Source organism: Lepisma saccharinum, chromosome 28 (assembly GCF_977018435.1).
Source record: "Lepisma saccharinum chromosome 28, izLepSacc3.1, whole genome shotgun sequence".
Taxonomy (NCBI): Eukaryota; Metazoa; Arthropoda; class Insecta; order Zygentoma; family Lepismatidae; genus Lepisma; species Lepisma saccharinum.
Genome location: NC_139256.1, coordinates 8674132 through 8689690, shown reverse-complemented (window position 1 = coordinate 8689690; position 15559 = coordinate 8674132). Strand labels below are relative to the sequence as shown.

The window sequence follows — 15559 nt, the reverse complement described above, 5'->3', positions numbered from 1 at the left end:
AATTTTGGTGTTATAGCGGTGAATAATCACATCAAAACATCATATAACATGACATTTTTGTTTTAAAATTGTGAATATAATTCTAAATTTGATTTAAAAACTGCACTTATTACACAAAATAAACGTATCCCTTCTAATAGCACATTTATGTAGTTACCAGAGTATTAAGTCTATTCCTGTGTCAAGGGGTCCATTTTTGCTTCTCAAATATTTACAGCAAAATTGATCAATTTTCCGTGAATTGCATAACTCACAGGATACTTCAGAAAGTGTCTCGTCGGGATATAAACGGTAAATTTCGTGTTTAAGAGTATATTTTGCATTTTGCAGTTCATTTCACATTATTTCGTGACAAAACAGGGTAGGAAAATGCACCTCACACCTTTCAGAAATATGAAAAATGAACATCACAGCATGCTATTTCATAAACAAAATTTGCATGCCTCTATCAATCAGATATCTGGACTGCAAGTTTTACTTTGAAAGTGAAAATTTATTACAGAAATTCGAAGGATCCCTAATTTTGCACAAGACTGAGAATCATAAGAAACAACTGAATCTTTTTTGGGGAGTGGAATCAAGAACAGAATCCAGAAGTGGAAGTGAAATGCCTGTTCATTTTGCAACTTTCTCTCTTGAAGACTCCAAAATGCACGTAAACTCCAGACAATCTGCAAAATTCTGACATTTCCCTGTTTTCCAGACACACAGCAACCCTGTGGAAGGCATGGAATGGCCGAAGAAGTAAAAAATACATGACAATACAGAGCAGAAAGAAAGAATGAGGTGAAATGAGCAACATTTTATTTACTGTCACTTTTGGCTATTTGTGATGAGAATGAAAGATGATTTGATGAATGTATGGTCAGAACACACACATGCCACTTGAGCCAGGAACCTTTGGTGGCACTCAGTGTGGGAGTCAAACACTCAATGTACACTCTTGTTCAGATCAAGTGGCACATTCTTCAACTGTTCAACCCTTTATGTGAACAGGAGTGTGCAAGGTATGCTGTCTTCTACTCTTTGATATAGAAAATATACAGGGCTAGGTTAAAAAAATTGACCCATCTCATATCACTTAGTCTGAAACATAACTTTCCCCTTAATGTGCTTCATAAACAAGTACAGGCACAGATACGACGGGAGGAGTGACGTGAATTGGCCAGATGGGGAGAGGAGTGGAATGAGGGAATGTAGACAAAATAATAGTTTGAGAATGTCTTAACAAGATGAGGCAGGCTGGTGTTTCATGTCCAATCCTGTACATGTAATTATACATGACCGTAGTCCCTCTTTATTTTGTTATGAGAAGCTAAACACTAACTAAACTAAACTAAACACTGAGAGCCAATCCCTGCAAAGTGATTTCTCATTGGTCAGCACATCGAGTCCCATCGCTGTTGTTGTATGGCTTCCAAGATCAGAGTCTGTTACTTCCTCACCAGGAGTTGAACCTTGGACCACTTGCACCAAATGCAAGAGCACTAACCACTTTGCTACGTGGAAGCCAACTACGAGAAGATAACCAGTAAATTTCACTGTTACAGTATCAATATTTGTAGCTTGGAAAACTTAAAAAATTACAAACTTACCAAGGATTGATGTCCAGCAAGATCACGCCACATACGACATACTCTTGCAGCACGAAGCAACTCTTGTACTTTCAAATAACGGAAAATCTGAAGCAGGGCATCATAGCCAGCACCCAAATTCAACATGAAGTGTTCAGCAAAATGATGCGTGAAAGAATCTTCGCTTTCTCCATCTGAACTGGCTTTTTTGAACCTTTTTGGGCAAGGCTTCTCTCCTGTGGACAGCTTACGCTTTTTCCCAAGGTCGTCAAACCCACTGCAATGAAACAAGATAGAGAAAATAATATATTTCTTATCTCACCAAGGTCATTTAACAAAATACTGGATAAATGGATCGATGTGGTGAGAACCAACATGCAACAAGATTTCCCTACCTTCAGGCTTAGCACAGGACCTCACTACAATATTAAAAAGGAAATTAGAGTTTGTTTTGAGTCCACTTTTACGCTCAGAAACACTTAATCGCAACTGGATCTACAGTTTAAAGTGGCACATGAACCACTGTGAGATGTGTTTCCACCAAGATTTTAATCCAAGCCAGGATCTCTTGATTACAGGATAACAGTGTTCGCTACTATGCTATCAGGGAGGCCTATTTTAAAACAACCCTACCAATAAAACCATCTCTCTCTATAAAGGTCAATCAACTGCCACCTTCCCCTGATCTTAACCCCCCTCCCCCCATATCAGAGCTTTTCTCTAGCTCTCACGATTACAACCACAGCATTGAGTTGAAACTTCTGAATGGCTTTCCCGAGTGAACAAGTTCTTGAAATATCGAGAGGTGGTCATGCCTTAGCTTCAAAACAGAATGTAGTTTTTAATTATTCATTCTAATTCAATCAGTATCAGTATTTATAAAATAACCGGAGAATCATCGTGTGGGAGGCGAAAAAATGCCCTATGTCCGCACACTGGCTACTTGCGACTGTCCTTAAGTTGGGGGCAATTCCTTCACAGCAACAAACATTGAAAGATCACATTATTGTCACCTTCCTTTGTATTTTTCTTCCTTAACATTGCCTTTTCAGCCTCTTTAAGCTAATCATGACAAGAAGGATGGTGATGAATAGGCACTTAGAAACTAAGACTAGATGCCTGCAAACTTCAGTGGTGATATTGAGAGCTGATCCCATATGATGCTTGGGCTTGTGAATGGGAAAATCTGGAACAATGATGTCTTCTCAGGGGTGCCCACAGGGAGGGATTATGGCGCAGACTGCACCATGGAAATTTTTTTTCCTTAATGTAATATAAAACTCAACATTTATATATTTTTCCAAAATAAATGTAAAGATGTTTACACCTTAGGTACACCATATTTAATCCATTAGATGAGAAAATGAAGTATTTAGAGGTAGAGATGCCCACAGGTCGGTTTGTGGACTCATGTTATGTCCAAGCAACTTGATTTGGGGGGGGGGGGGGGAGACGATTTTTGGTGATGGAAATTTGATGTGAAACAGTACAGCATTTGGCACAAGTTCAATTAGGTTATTAACTATCAATTGCTGTTACATAAACAGCAAATTCTAGATGGCTAAGGAAATTGTAACTGGTAATATTATTGGGATATTCAACTCTACACATTCAGTCTTAATTGGCGCGTGGATTCTGTTGAGGGATTGAGGATTAAATGTTGGGGAGGGGGCACAATATCAGACTAATGAATATCAGTGTTAAATCGTAGATTATCCTGGGAATTTTAGTTTGGGGGGCTGAGCATTAAATTTGGGGGGATGTCCAATTAATATTACATCTGAAATTGAATAACATGGGTACCTGGGGGAAACCCTGGGGGGTAAAGGCGGTCAGGGGCATGATGCTGATCACATCACCCCCACTCACGACCGGATCAAGAAAGTGTGGGGCGTTACCCCCACACCCCCCAAATTTAATGCTCAGCCCCCCAAACTAAAATTCCCAGGATAATCTACGATTTAACACTGATATTCATTAGTCTGATATTGTGCCCCCTCCCCAACATTTAATCCTCAATCCCTCAACAGAATAAAGTAAAAAGGTAAAGTGTTCCCCTGTGCATAGCACCACGCCATGAAGGCGTATAGGGGGTGTGGGGGTAATGCCCCACACTTTCTTGATCCGGTCGTGAGTGGGGGTGATGTGATCAGCATCATGCCCCTGACTGCCTTTACCCCCCAGGGTTTCCCCCAGGTACCCATGTTATTCGACGCTGGGTGGGCGCCGGGGCCGCTTTTACCGTTAGAAAAGTTCCCGGATTTGAACCGGCCGGGGATCGAACCCGGGACCTTGAGCATGGTAGTCAGACGCGTTACCGACTGAGGGGATGTCCAATTAACATTACATCTGAAATTGAAGCGGAAAATGTGGTTTGGGGACTGAGATTTTTTTCCTTTGGGGGGGGGGGGGGGGTAATATCTAGGTACTCTTCAATATCAACAGTAAGTCCAAAATTTTGGTTGGAGGATTGAATATTAAATTTGAGGGGCTGAGATATGGAGCTCTTAAAAAAGTGTAAAACTTAGATTGTCAAGGGATTTCTTTAGGGTTCGAACATTATATTTGGCAACTATATTTAGTGATATGGTATGCGCACGGTTCGGCGCCGAACATGGGAAAAGAGTAAATATCGAGGGATCCTATGAAAGTATTGACGTCGAATTAAATTAATATTCTTGCAAGCCTGCAAGGAAACGGATATAAAAATTTTCTTGCTCGCTTCACTCGCATTCTTGCATTACAAAAATAAAAAATCTGTGTCTGGCATTTTCATGAGATGATTCTGAAGAATTATACAGTAGCTGCATTACAAAACATAAACAATATTCTCGATATTTATTATATAGTTTCTTAAAATATAATGTTTACTGTCGGTATACTGCTTAATTTAAAGCAGGCAAGTCATTTTGATGATATGGTTCTACTAGCAATCGTTGTACTAACTGTGTACTAAAAACGCCTTGCACATTACTTGATAAAATAGGAAAATAGTGTCAAATTCGCATTTCTAACTTATTGTTGAAGGGTATTTTTGCTTTAGCAAGTGAAATTTGCCACTTAAGATGAAATCCATGTAATTATTTATTGCTATGGATTACTAAAAAATTGTAATTGCCCCAATTCAATTCTCGTACTGGAATTTCTAGCTAGGGTTCTGTAATTTTGGTCCTAAGTTGTGTAAAACTGTGTTAAATACCCAAATTGTGGGTTATTGAAATCTGTTCTCTAACCGCAAACACTGTTTATAAATACATATTTATATAATTATGACATTTGAGATTTCTAGCTTTCCGTTAATTCGAAAATTTGAACCATTCAAAGATATGGATATGGACAGTTTAACAGGCTATTGTATTTATAAAAAATGAATTATTACGTATTCACCCAAAATATTTTGAGGGGTAATGCATCTACGGTCTAGCTGGGGGATGGAAACCTCTGTTTAAGGAGGACGGGCATATCAAGAATCGTGTTCAATAAAGCTTAAAAAACGTTACTTTCAGTAGACAAGATATCGTAATTAAATACTTCATGTGGATCACCACATGATTGGGGGGATGCATGACGAGATTTGGGGGGGATTGCACCATTGGCCTTGGGGGGGATGGGCACCCCTGTGTCTTCTGACAGGAAAGAAGCTAAACATAATGTAATTGCAACAACTTGAGCACATAATGATACACACTGTAGACAAAACATCTGCTAGAAAATGAAGAAATGTACTTGCCACAAAAACAAGGCTGGTAAAAAAAAAAGCACATGTCCTAAATATTATTACATCTACTTCAGAGAAAACGACTGCCATACACAGGAAAAGTACAGAATAGTAAATTCATGAGTATTATTCATGTTTGTACAAACAAAGTGACCCCAGAAAGTAAGTTCAGATAGTCTATAAAAACAAATTAAAATAATTTTCCAAACTACCAGGTGTATAAGCTTAAATCTGCTGTTTTGTAGTCAGAAAAACACATGGTTTGTTCATAGAAAGCAACAAGAAATTTATTCAAAGTACTTGCCCTCGCGAGCTACACATTTTGCCCATCTCTTGGGCAATTTGTGGATACCACGCCAAAAAAAGTCCTTCTCTTTCGAGGCAAACCACTCATCAAGCCATTTTCGGACGTCTGCATACGAATCGAAGTGCTGCTCAGCGAGGGCGTGGCCCATCGACGAAAACAGATGGTAGTCGGAAGGGACCAGGTCTGGTGAATAGGCGGGATGGGGTAGCACCTCCCAGTTGCGTGTCTTCAAGTAGTTTTGGACCAGTCTTGACGTGTGTGATGGGGCGTTGTCGTGGAGGAAAATCAGCTTGTCATGTCTTTCTTGATAATCCGGTCTTTTGTCACACAGAGCACGGTGCAATTTGATCAGTTGTTGGTGGTAGCGGTGGGCAGTGACAGTTTCACCAGGTTTCAACAGCTCAAAGTAGACGATGCCCTGTTGATCTCACCAAACACACAGCATCGTCTTCCGGCCGAAGCGATTTGGTCTCGAGGAAGATGTTGATGGTTGGCCGGGATCAACCCACGATTTCTTGCGTTTAGGATTCTCGAAATATATCCACTTTTCATCACCAGTCACAATCCGATGCAGGAAAGACTTTCTTTTTTGTCTGGCAAGCAAGATTTCGCATGTGTTTTGGCGTCTCTCCAGCTGCCGATCGGTCAATTCATGCGGCACCCATTTTCCGATCTTTTGAACCTTTCCCATGGCACGTAGACGCATGGAAATGGCTGCTTGAGTAACACCCAATTGCTCGGCAAGCATCTTTTGCGTTTGGGTATCGTCCTCGTCCAAAAGAGCCTGCAATTGATGGTCCTCAACCTTCCTGGGCCGATTTTCACGCTTCTTGTCGCTCAGGTCAAAATTGCCGTCTTTGAACCGACGAAACCAATCCCTGCACGTTGTTTCCGATACAGCACTGTCACCATAGGCCTCCACAAGCATTCGATGCGATTCGGCAGCCGATTTCTTCAAATGGAAGCAGAAAAGCAGAGCTTCCCGCATATGCTCTTTTTCTGGCACAAAACTAGACATGCTTACCACAGGAACACTGTCTGTTGTTGTCTGCACCTGCTAACGATGTGCACTGATTTGTGTTGGCAGATGTCCAACTCATAAAAACACCAGGTATGGCGTGCTCATGGTAGCTTCATACGCTCACTAACGCCATCTATGAGCAAACAGCAGATTTAAGCTTATACACCTGGTATTTGATTGTCAATGGATTCTACATACCTTCAACTACCTTTCAGGCTTGGTGAGGCACTTGTCAGAAAGGGACACCAGTTTCTGTAGCCCCTAACCCAGCACTTGAAGTGCAAATTCTAGCTGAAATTGCTAGCTGGGGGGTCTTTGTGAAAATTTTTGCTAGCTGGGGCATACTAACCCCCTCACTTCGAGCACTGCCCATACCACAGAATATTTCTGGCTGCATGCCATTCTCTAATACAGAGTGTACACAAATTAATATCGGAATTTTACAACTTGTATATTTTCTATGCTATACACATTACAAATATGAACCATATATGAAATGAAGGAGTAACTCACCAAGTTTCGATTCTATGCATGCATAAAAGATGGCGACTCCAGAGCGTAAGTCTTTTTGTGTGTTGGAACTCACAAGGTGTAATTCAGTTGTTACAGTTTAACTGGCATATCGGTGAAGATTTGGAAGTGACTCCCTGTCTGACAACAACATTCGTAGGTGGTATAACCAGTTTAAGATGACAGGATGCTTGTGTAAAGGTAAAAGTTCCAGATGGTCGCGTGTATCAGGCAAGAAGGTGGAAAGCGTCAGAACGGCTTTCACTCGCAGTCCTAGAAAATCTGTGCAGTGTGCAAGTCAAGAACTAGCAATGCCAACAATGACAGTGTGGAAAGTGTTAAGGAAAAGACCCCAAATGAGACCGTACCGTCTGCAGCTGTTACAGGTCCTAAAGCCTGCAGATCATTTGGCTCGTAGGATCTTCTGCACACAAATTTTCAGCAATGAATCCACATTTCATGAAAGTGGAAAAATGAACACACACATGGAAGGTCACGTCCAAATCTTCGCCGATACGCCCGTTGAACTGTAACAACCGAATTAGACCTCGCGAGATCCAACACACAAGAAGACTTATGCTTGGGAGTCGCCATCTTTACGAATGGCTTCGCCAAGCGGCAGAGCTAGGAAACAAATTTTGCGCATGCATAGAATCAAAACTTGGTGAGTTACTTTTTCATTTCATATATGGTTCATATTTGTAATGTGTATGGTATAGAAAATATAAAAGTTAAAACTCCGATATTAATTTGTGTACACCCCGTATAGCTGCTGTAGTCATTGTGTGCATGTGTAATAATTTCCTTTACCCTTGGTTATGCCACAGATACCAGTAGTGGCTTCTGCCTATTCGCACATGCACATCAAAATAAATCCCAATTCATTTTTATCACACTTATTCACTGGACACAATCTCCTTCAAAACATCAAACATTCTCATGCCCCATCAACGACCATATTTACGAGAGTAATTCGGAAAGTAACAGTTGTGGTGTGGCGCTAGTAGTAGTGGGCAGAGCGCGACCATTGTTACATAACACAATCTGTGATTCATTAAGGTTCCAGCTGTGCTAGTGAGAGCACCGTAGTGCCGCGCGTGTGCTGCCATCGAAAAACCCACCAAATGCGAGGTACGCGGAGTGATAAGATTTCTTTGGGCAAAAAATCATGGAACGTGGTACGACAATCACTTCTACAACACCTTGCAGAAACTGAGAAGAGCCATCCAGAACAAGCTTCGCGGTCTGCTGACATCTGGGGGGTTGGGGGAGGGGTGTTCGTGCATGACAACGCTAACCCTCACACTGCTCGGCAAACGCAAGACCTATTGCGCCAATTCAAATGGGACATTTTTGATTATCCCCGTACAACCCAGACTTGGTTCCTTCTGATTTTCATCTGTTCACTCACATGAAGTGGCTTGGGGCACAGCACTTCGCTGACAATGAGGATCTTCAAAATGCTGTGACAGGTTGGTTGAATTCCCAGGTGGCCGAGTTTTATGCAGAAGGGATTGATAAGTTGGTGAAATGCTATGACAAGTGCTTGAATTTACATGGTGACTATGTTGAAAAATAGAGGACAGATGTACCTTTCAGATGTAAAGTAAAAATTTGTTGTATCTATGCATTTTTTTTTTTATTTACAGCCAAAAGACTGTTACTTTCCGAATGACCCTCATACTTTGCTTTACCAGCAGCTGCCCCTGGTTCTCGCAAGTCAAGGTGTGTTCATTTGATGCTGTTTGCAGGATGCAAGGAGATAAGGGATTCACTCTTTTAGCTTGGAGTACTATGGGCTTCATTCACACTGCTAGCGTTGTGTTCACAATGTAGTATTGCAATCCTGTTCCATTCAAGATCATGTGGCAGGGTAGATGCAAGGCAACCCACACATTATTGTAAATTGAGGCATTTTTTTGGAAAAGGGTGCATGTTATCTTCGCTCAAACTGTTCCAAGCATGGCATGGGCAAGAAAGAAGGGTAGAAAGGCCAACTGCAAGCAAAAAGCATGCTTCAAACAATGTCTTGCAATGCCTTTGCCTCGCCAAAAACTGTTCTTGTGGCATTGTAGACGAATTAACCACCCAAACAGGGAGAACATGGATCAGTCAGCTGTTTCAATTGTGGCAAAATTGTTACACCGTCAAAACCTCATTCCTGTTTCACTGCAAAGTGTTTGATTTCATGATGAAAGGGAAACTGTCCATAGAGAAAGCAGAGAAGTAATATTTAAACTTGGAGGGAAGTTAGCTACAAAGCGTGCATGAACTGCAGTAATAATACGGATACAACAGAAGGGAAACAAAAATTCTGAAATACGAAAGAGGGCAGTGTGGACCGAGTGAGTATTGTTATTTTCTTTAATATTTATTTTTCTTTTCATTTCGCTTGGTTTTGTTTGTTGGGTCAGTCGATCAATAGAAATAAACAACTGCTAGAAAGATTACAACTGATTCTCTTCATTGGATCTGCTACCTTGTTTGCAGAAGTGGTTGAAAATAAAATTTTCACCAGGCTAGGTTACCGGACATGTCCTACATTTTAGCCTTATGATTTGAACATTGCAGAAGTACTAGATGTTATAATCAACAACGTTTAGGGGCCATATTACGTTGATATCACTGTTCAACGCCACAGTTTAATTTCTTGCTTTGGGGTTTATACCAATTAAAATACTACGCATTTCCCATTCTTATAAAATATTTTGACTGTAAAGCAGCAGGTATATAGAACAAAGTTATTGATCTAAAATGGAACTTTTGGAACAATTTTAGGTTATGTTAAGAACATTACATGTGATAATTCAAATGAACTGATGGGAGGAATACATTTCTCGTAGCCTGAAAAACATTTGGTACGGGTTCAGTATAATTCCAGACAATTTATTTCCACGTCTTCGGTGAGCTCAAAAAAGCACTGCAGGGACAACAGTTTTGATTTTTTCGAGGTTCAAAAGTATATTTTGACTAGACCTGAAATTTTGAGAAAAAATGGCTCCTCTGAAAAATACTAGAACTGAAAATACATGTAGTTTGGGAATTTTGTATTTAAGAAATCAAGATTTTTTTTTTTTTTAAAAACTGGAATATGTCAATTTTAAATTATTTGCTAATTCTTAATTTGCATTATTTGCAGATAATTTTTGTACAACATTTTGACTAAAAGTTCTACATTTTAGGACAGCATGTCTAACTTTTGCATTATAGTGATCTGGTAACCGTAAACCTAGGCAATGTGGAATATTTTGCAACCCCTACTTTCTACCCTGATCCTCCAACTTTCCACCTTCCTCAAATATAAATCATAACCATGTTATACAGGGTGTTTCCAGGCTGATGATACAAACTTTCAGGGATGATGGAGAAGGACACATGTATCAATTTGAGATAAGGAACCCTGGTCCGGAAACGACTTAGTCGAAAGTTATAAGCGAAAATCGGTGCATGAAGATGTAATACTTTTATTACCTGCACAAGTTTCAAAAGCTGCTACATTCACAACAGTTGTTCAAAGTGGCATCATCCAGCTTCGTTGCAGGCATGACATCGTCGCACAAAGTTCTGGCGCACCCGTTGGAACAACCCCGGTGCCGTCCGAACAATGTCACAGGCGGCGAGAATTCTTGCCAGGAGATCCTCTTCAGTCTCGGTAGGTGCCTCATAAACAAGACTTATCACATGACCGCACAAGAAGAAATAAAATGGGGTCAGATCAGGGGACCGAGCTGGCCACGGAACAGCTTCTGAAACTTGTTCAGGTAATAAAAGTATTACATCTTCATGCAGCGATTTTTGCTTATAACTTTCGCCTAAGGCATTTCTGGACCAGGGTTCCTTATCTCAAATTGATACATGTGTCCTTCTCCATCATCCCTGAAAGTTTGTATCATCAGCTTGGAAACACCCTGTATATTTATGGTTTTAATTATGAAAAATAATAGCCTTATTTTAAAAATACTCTAGTGCTGTTAAAGAACATGTTTATTGTAGGTATGTGTTTATTTAATATGAGGTATGCCCAAATGAAAAGGAGATTTCGGTTATATCTAAAGAAAATTATGTTACAGAATATTTGCATTACATAATATGTGAATTACAGTTAATGTGTAACATGATACCTACACATAATTGCCATTGATATTGATGCACTGATCCCAGCACTTTGGAAGGGAGTGGATGGCTTCAGTGTAGAAACTCCTGGGTTGCGTACAGATCCAGTTTTCCATGGTGTTCTGCACTTCCTCGTCACAGGTGAACCGTTGACCTTTTTCAGTGATTGTTTTAAGGGGCCGAAGATATGAGAGTCACATGGGGAAATATCGGGGCTGTATGCAGGATGTGTGAGGACTTCCCATTGAAATGTTCTCAGCAGGTCGAGGGTCTAGAGTGGCCTACTGTTGTCCTGGAGCAGCACTATCCTCTTTGAGAGCTTACCTCTGTGCTTGTTTTTGATAGCCTGTTTAAGCAGTACCATTCAGAGTTCACTGCTTCACCCCGTTCCAGCAAGTAGAGTAGAGGTCCTTCATCCTGCGATCAATTTGTGAAGCATGCTCACCTTCTGCGTGAAGAAATTGGATTACAGCTCTCTGAGCTGATCTGGAGGATCTGGATCCATAATGCACCCGTCCACGCAAAACAACTCTCGCCAACTGAGGAAACGGCAGGTGAAGCCATTCGCTACACCTGCAAACTGGGACAAACACGGTGCCATCTATCGGCAAGCATATTTAGCTTCTTCGATTAGATACAACGCCGCTACAGCAAAGGTCTCCTTTTCATTTGAGCATACTACCTACATAATGACATCAAAATTACAGTAATCTCTTAGGTTAAATTGCTACATACTTATTAAGTTAAGTTATCCAGCAGTAACTTCAATTAATTCTTGTTAACAATAAATCAAACTCCTCTTAAAACGAAAAGCCATGCACCTGGTGGTTCGGATCACACTTCAAACTGTAGGCTGCCTCTGTTTGCTTTTCTGTGCATATAATGGACTTAAAAAATAAACTCACGCTTAGGATTTGGCCCAGGTTTGGCACCCTATGAGGTCAGTGCTCAGGCCCTGCTTGCTTGATATATGCAAATGTTACTATTCTTCTTGTTCACTATTATCAGGGGAGAAAGAGAGAAAGTTTTCACTAAATATTTTGCAAATCATCAACAATATTGAATATTGTAGATCGGTATTTCTATATATTTAGTGATTTTGTCAGGTTACTGAATATTAAATTATCTATACCTAGGGACATGAAGTTTTCGTTTTAACGATAACATCGAAAATTTGAGTGTTTAAAATGTAGTTGGGCATGTTAAGGAGCCAAGTTTTCAGAAAAATACCGAATTTTCCACTTTAACGTCAAAAACACCTCGAAATATGCAATTATCGAATAAAGGTAAAGTGCTCCCCTGTGCATAGCACCATGCCATGAAGGCATATAGGGGGTGTGGGGGTAACACCCCACACTTTCTTATTGAATAGGAATAACATTTCTTCCGTTCAAAAAGAACTAGCTAAAGTGCTATTAGATCTGTCATTTCTAGTGTAGCTGCTGAAACTTCGATTCAAGAGAGATTGTCACGTGCAGACATGACTGACAGTGTTTAATATCGACCTGAAATAGAATTCACTTGGGGGATCTTCCCAGGAGGGAAGTTTCATAGGAATGGAAACATTTTCAGGGCAGGGAGAAGCATCTGTTGTGTTGCAGTGAAGGGGGTTAAGGCCATGTGTATAAACAAAACGGTATTTTGGGGTCGCAGAAGGATTTTCTTGCATTGTTAGGGAAATACGATGTGCATAACTGTGTTCAAAGTTTTGGGTGATATCATTCAGTAAACATTTCATATTTAGTTGTTGATGAGATGAAATAATTTTCCAAATGGAAGAACTTCGGTAGGTTCTCACAAAGGCAAGTCTTAAATTTATTCTTTTTGTCATTAAAACTAAAATTTGTCTAAATTTTCCAGAACTAAAACAATGTGAAAATTTTAAGCATAAAAGGAACAGTAAAAATGCATGTAAAAATAACACCAAATTTTGCCCTAAAATGAATGTAAAAATAACACCGAATTGCAGTAAAAAAACCTTCATGTCTCTATCTATACCCAATAACATTGCTCTTCTCATGATAAGACAGAAAATTCACCGAGTTATTCCAATTAAAAATTTTTAATATTTTTTGTGAAATAAAACTCTCCTATAGCCTCATTTTCAGTAAAAGGTGGTAATAACTTGGGTTGCCAATACATTTAGCATCATTATGTGCACAAAAATGGGTGAGAGTATTGAGAGGAGCGATACCACTTCTTCTGGACACTAGTCTAAAGTGCACACCCATAAAGTCAGATCACCAGCTGCCACTGACAGATAACATTGAGAGAGAAATATTTCATATTGATGCATTGTTCTGCTGCGTAGCGTAAAAGTTCAAAAGAATTGAGCAGCCCACTGCTTGTGAATGTGGTCCGACATGAGTTTTTCTGAACACAGAGAACATAAATGGGTTATGAAGTTTAATGAAGGACAAGAAAATATGAATGATGATCAGTAGAAATTGACCATCTATGGTTAAGGAAGATTGATTGATTGAGTTTGTGTTTTAAGTCCACTTTGTGCACAGTAAGGCTAATCGGGACTGGACCTACAGTTTAAAGTGGGATCCGAACGACTATGTGCCTCCGCCGGGTATCGAACCCGGGATCCTTTGAGTAAAAGGCAACGACACCACCACTGCGCCATCAGGGAGGTTAAGGAAGAATTTGCGTGTATGGTCCAAGAGAAAATACATGAGAACAGTACATTCCACTTGCCCTCTGCTTCCCACAAATATATTGTTCTCTGCTCCATGAGATGGTATCCCATCACCTTAATTTCAGAAATTGTGCAGATGTTCACAGATGAATGGGAGAAAAAAAAAAAGTGTACTGACATTTCTCATGATACAATGAACAGTGGAATTAGATCTTGAGCTAATGGGTGACTCTCATGACTCCTGAACCAAAGCAACAGTCAGGCTGTGGAGTGGATGCACACAGAGATGTCTACTGTCTAACCACTACAGAAACAAATTATTGTGGCTTTTTCGAGGAGCTGTGTTACTGCATGGCAATGCTTATCAACCTACTAAAGCCCAAATGATTTTAGCTTTTTGTAGGGATGTGACGAAGCTGAAAATTTACCGATGCCGATGTACTCACCGATAATTTTTGGAACCGATACCGATGCCGATATTTAACCGATTCCGATACGTAAGATTATTCAACAGAAATGGGATGTTATTTTCAGCATGACAAAAATAAATTTGCTATGTACATTTCTATTGCATATCATATGTATATACATATATATTCTCAAGAGATGCGAATGTACATTTGCATCTACAAAAAGGTTATGTGAACCTTTAAGAAGAACATAGATTCTCAAGAGATTTAACATTAGTGCGCAAGTAGTTCTTTGAAATGCAAAATGAATTCCTGTTCTGCCAGATTCAACTTCAGAAACACGAGTTTTGGAAGCACTTCAGGAAGTAACCTACTTCTTCTCTTATCGCAAATCTGTTCAGCAACAATGAACACTCAATCACTGAATACTGATGCAGCAGGTATACCCAAGTATTTTCTCAGCACTTGCTTCAGGTTTGAATACTCATTTTTGAATTTCCAATACAACAGCAGATCCTGGTTCAGCAATGTACTGTTCTATTTCCGATTTATAGTTAGGTTGATCCTCTGAATGAGTTTGCAATAATTTTATTATAAAAACTCTACAATAATGACGAATCATAACCAAATTTTCAATAAATCTAACAAAAATAGAATATAAAACTTATTAGAAGGTAAAAACTCTAGTATAATCTGTACCGGTTTAAATATCGGATTTTTGCCGATTCCGATACCGATGCCGATGTGTCAATTTCGGCCGATTTTCATACATCTGTAATCGGCTTCGGCACATCCCTAGCTTTTTGTGAAGAACAGGCCTCTTACACTGTTTCTGAGAAGTTTTTAGACTTTCCTTGCCCTTTTAATGTGTTGTACATCCTGTGCAGGCTCCATCACAACCTTGCACTTTTAACATTTCCCAAGGGATTCTTTACACCCTCTTTCTTAACTTTATAAGGTATGGGTTATAGATTATAAGATTTTTTCCTTGTACATTTTTAAGGGTGCAAAATGGCGATATGTGTCGATACATCCAAAAATGTTAATCCATTCATTAATTCATTCCAAATGCAATATTTCATCACAAGACGTAGCTGCAAACAATTTGATAGTCGATGCCTACAGTCCAGACTTGGCATGAAGTGATTTTTGTGCAGCTGAAAAGGGTTCCTTGGTGACAGGCAAACATGACAATCTAACAATCTTTTAACACCTGGTTTTCGTGACAGACATCATCATTCTATGATGTGGGGGTAACAAAA

At 39.7% G+C, this 15559-nt stretch overlaps 1 protein-coding gene across 2 annotated transcripts in view; it reads right to left on the bottom strand.

Annotated features, from left to right (window-relative positions):
• LOC145981051 (uncharacterized) overlaps positions 1-15559 on the bottom strand; it is a 71202-nt gene that overhangs the window by 13034 nt on the left and 42609 nt on the right. For both annotated transcript variants that reach the window (XM_083114153.1, XM_083114154.1), the window contains one exon: positions 1596-1851. In XM_083114153.1, coding sequence (XP_082970279.1) covers positions 1596-1851 — 256 coding nt within the window. The remainder of the gene's footprint in view (positions 1-1595; positions 1852-15559) is intronic.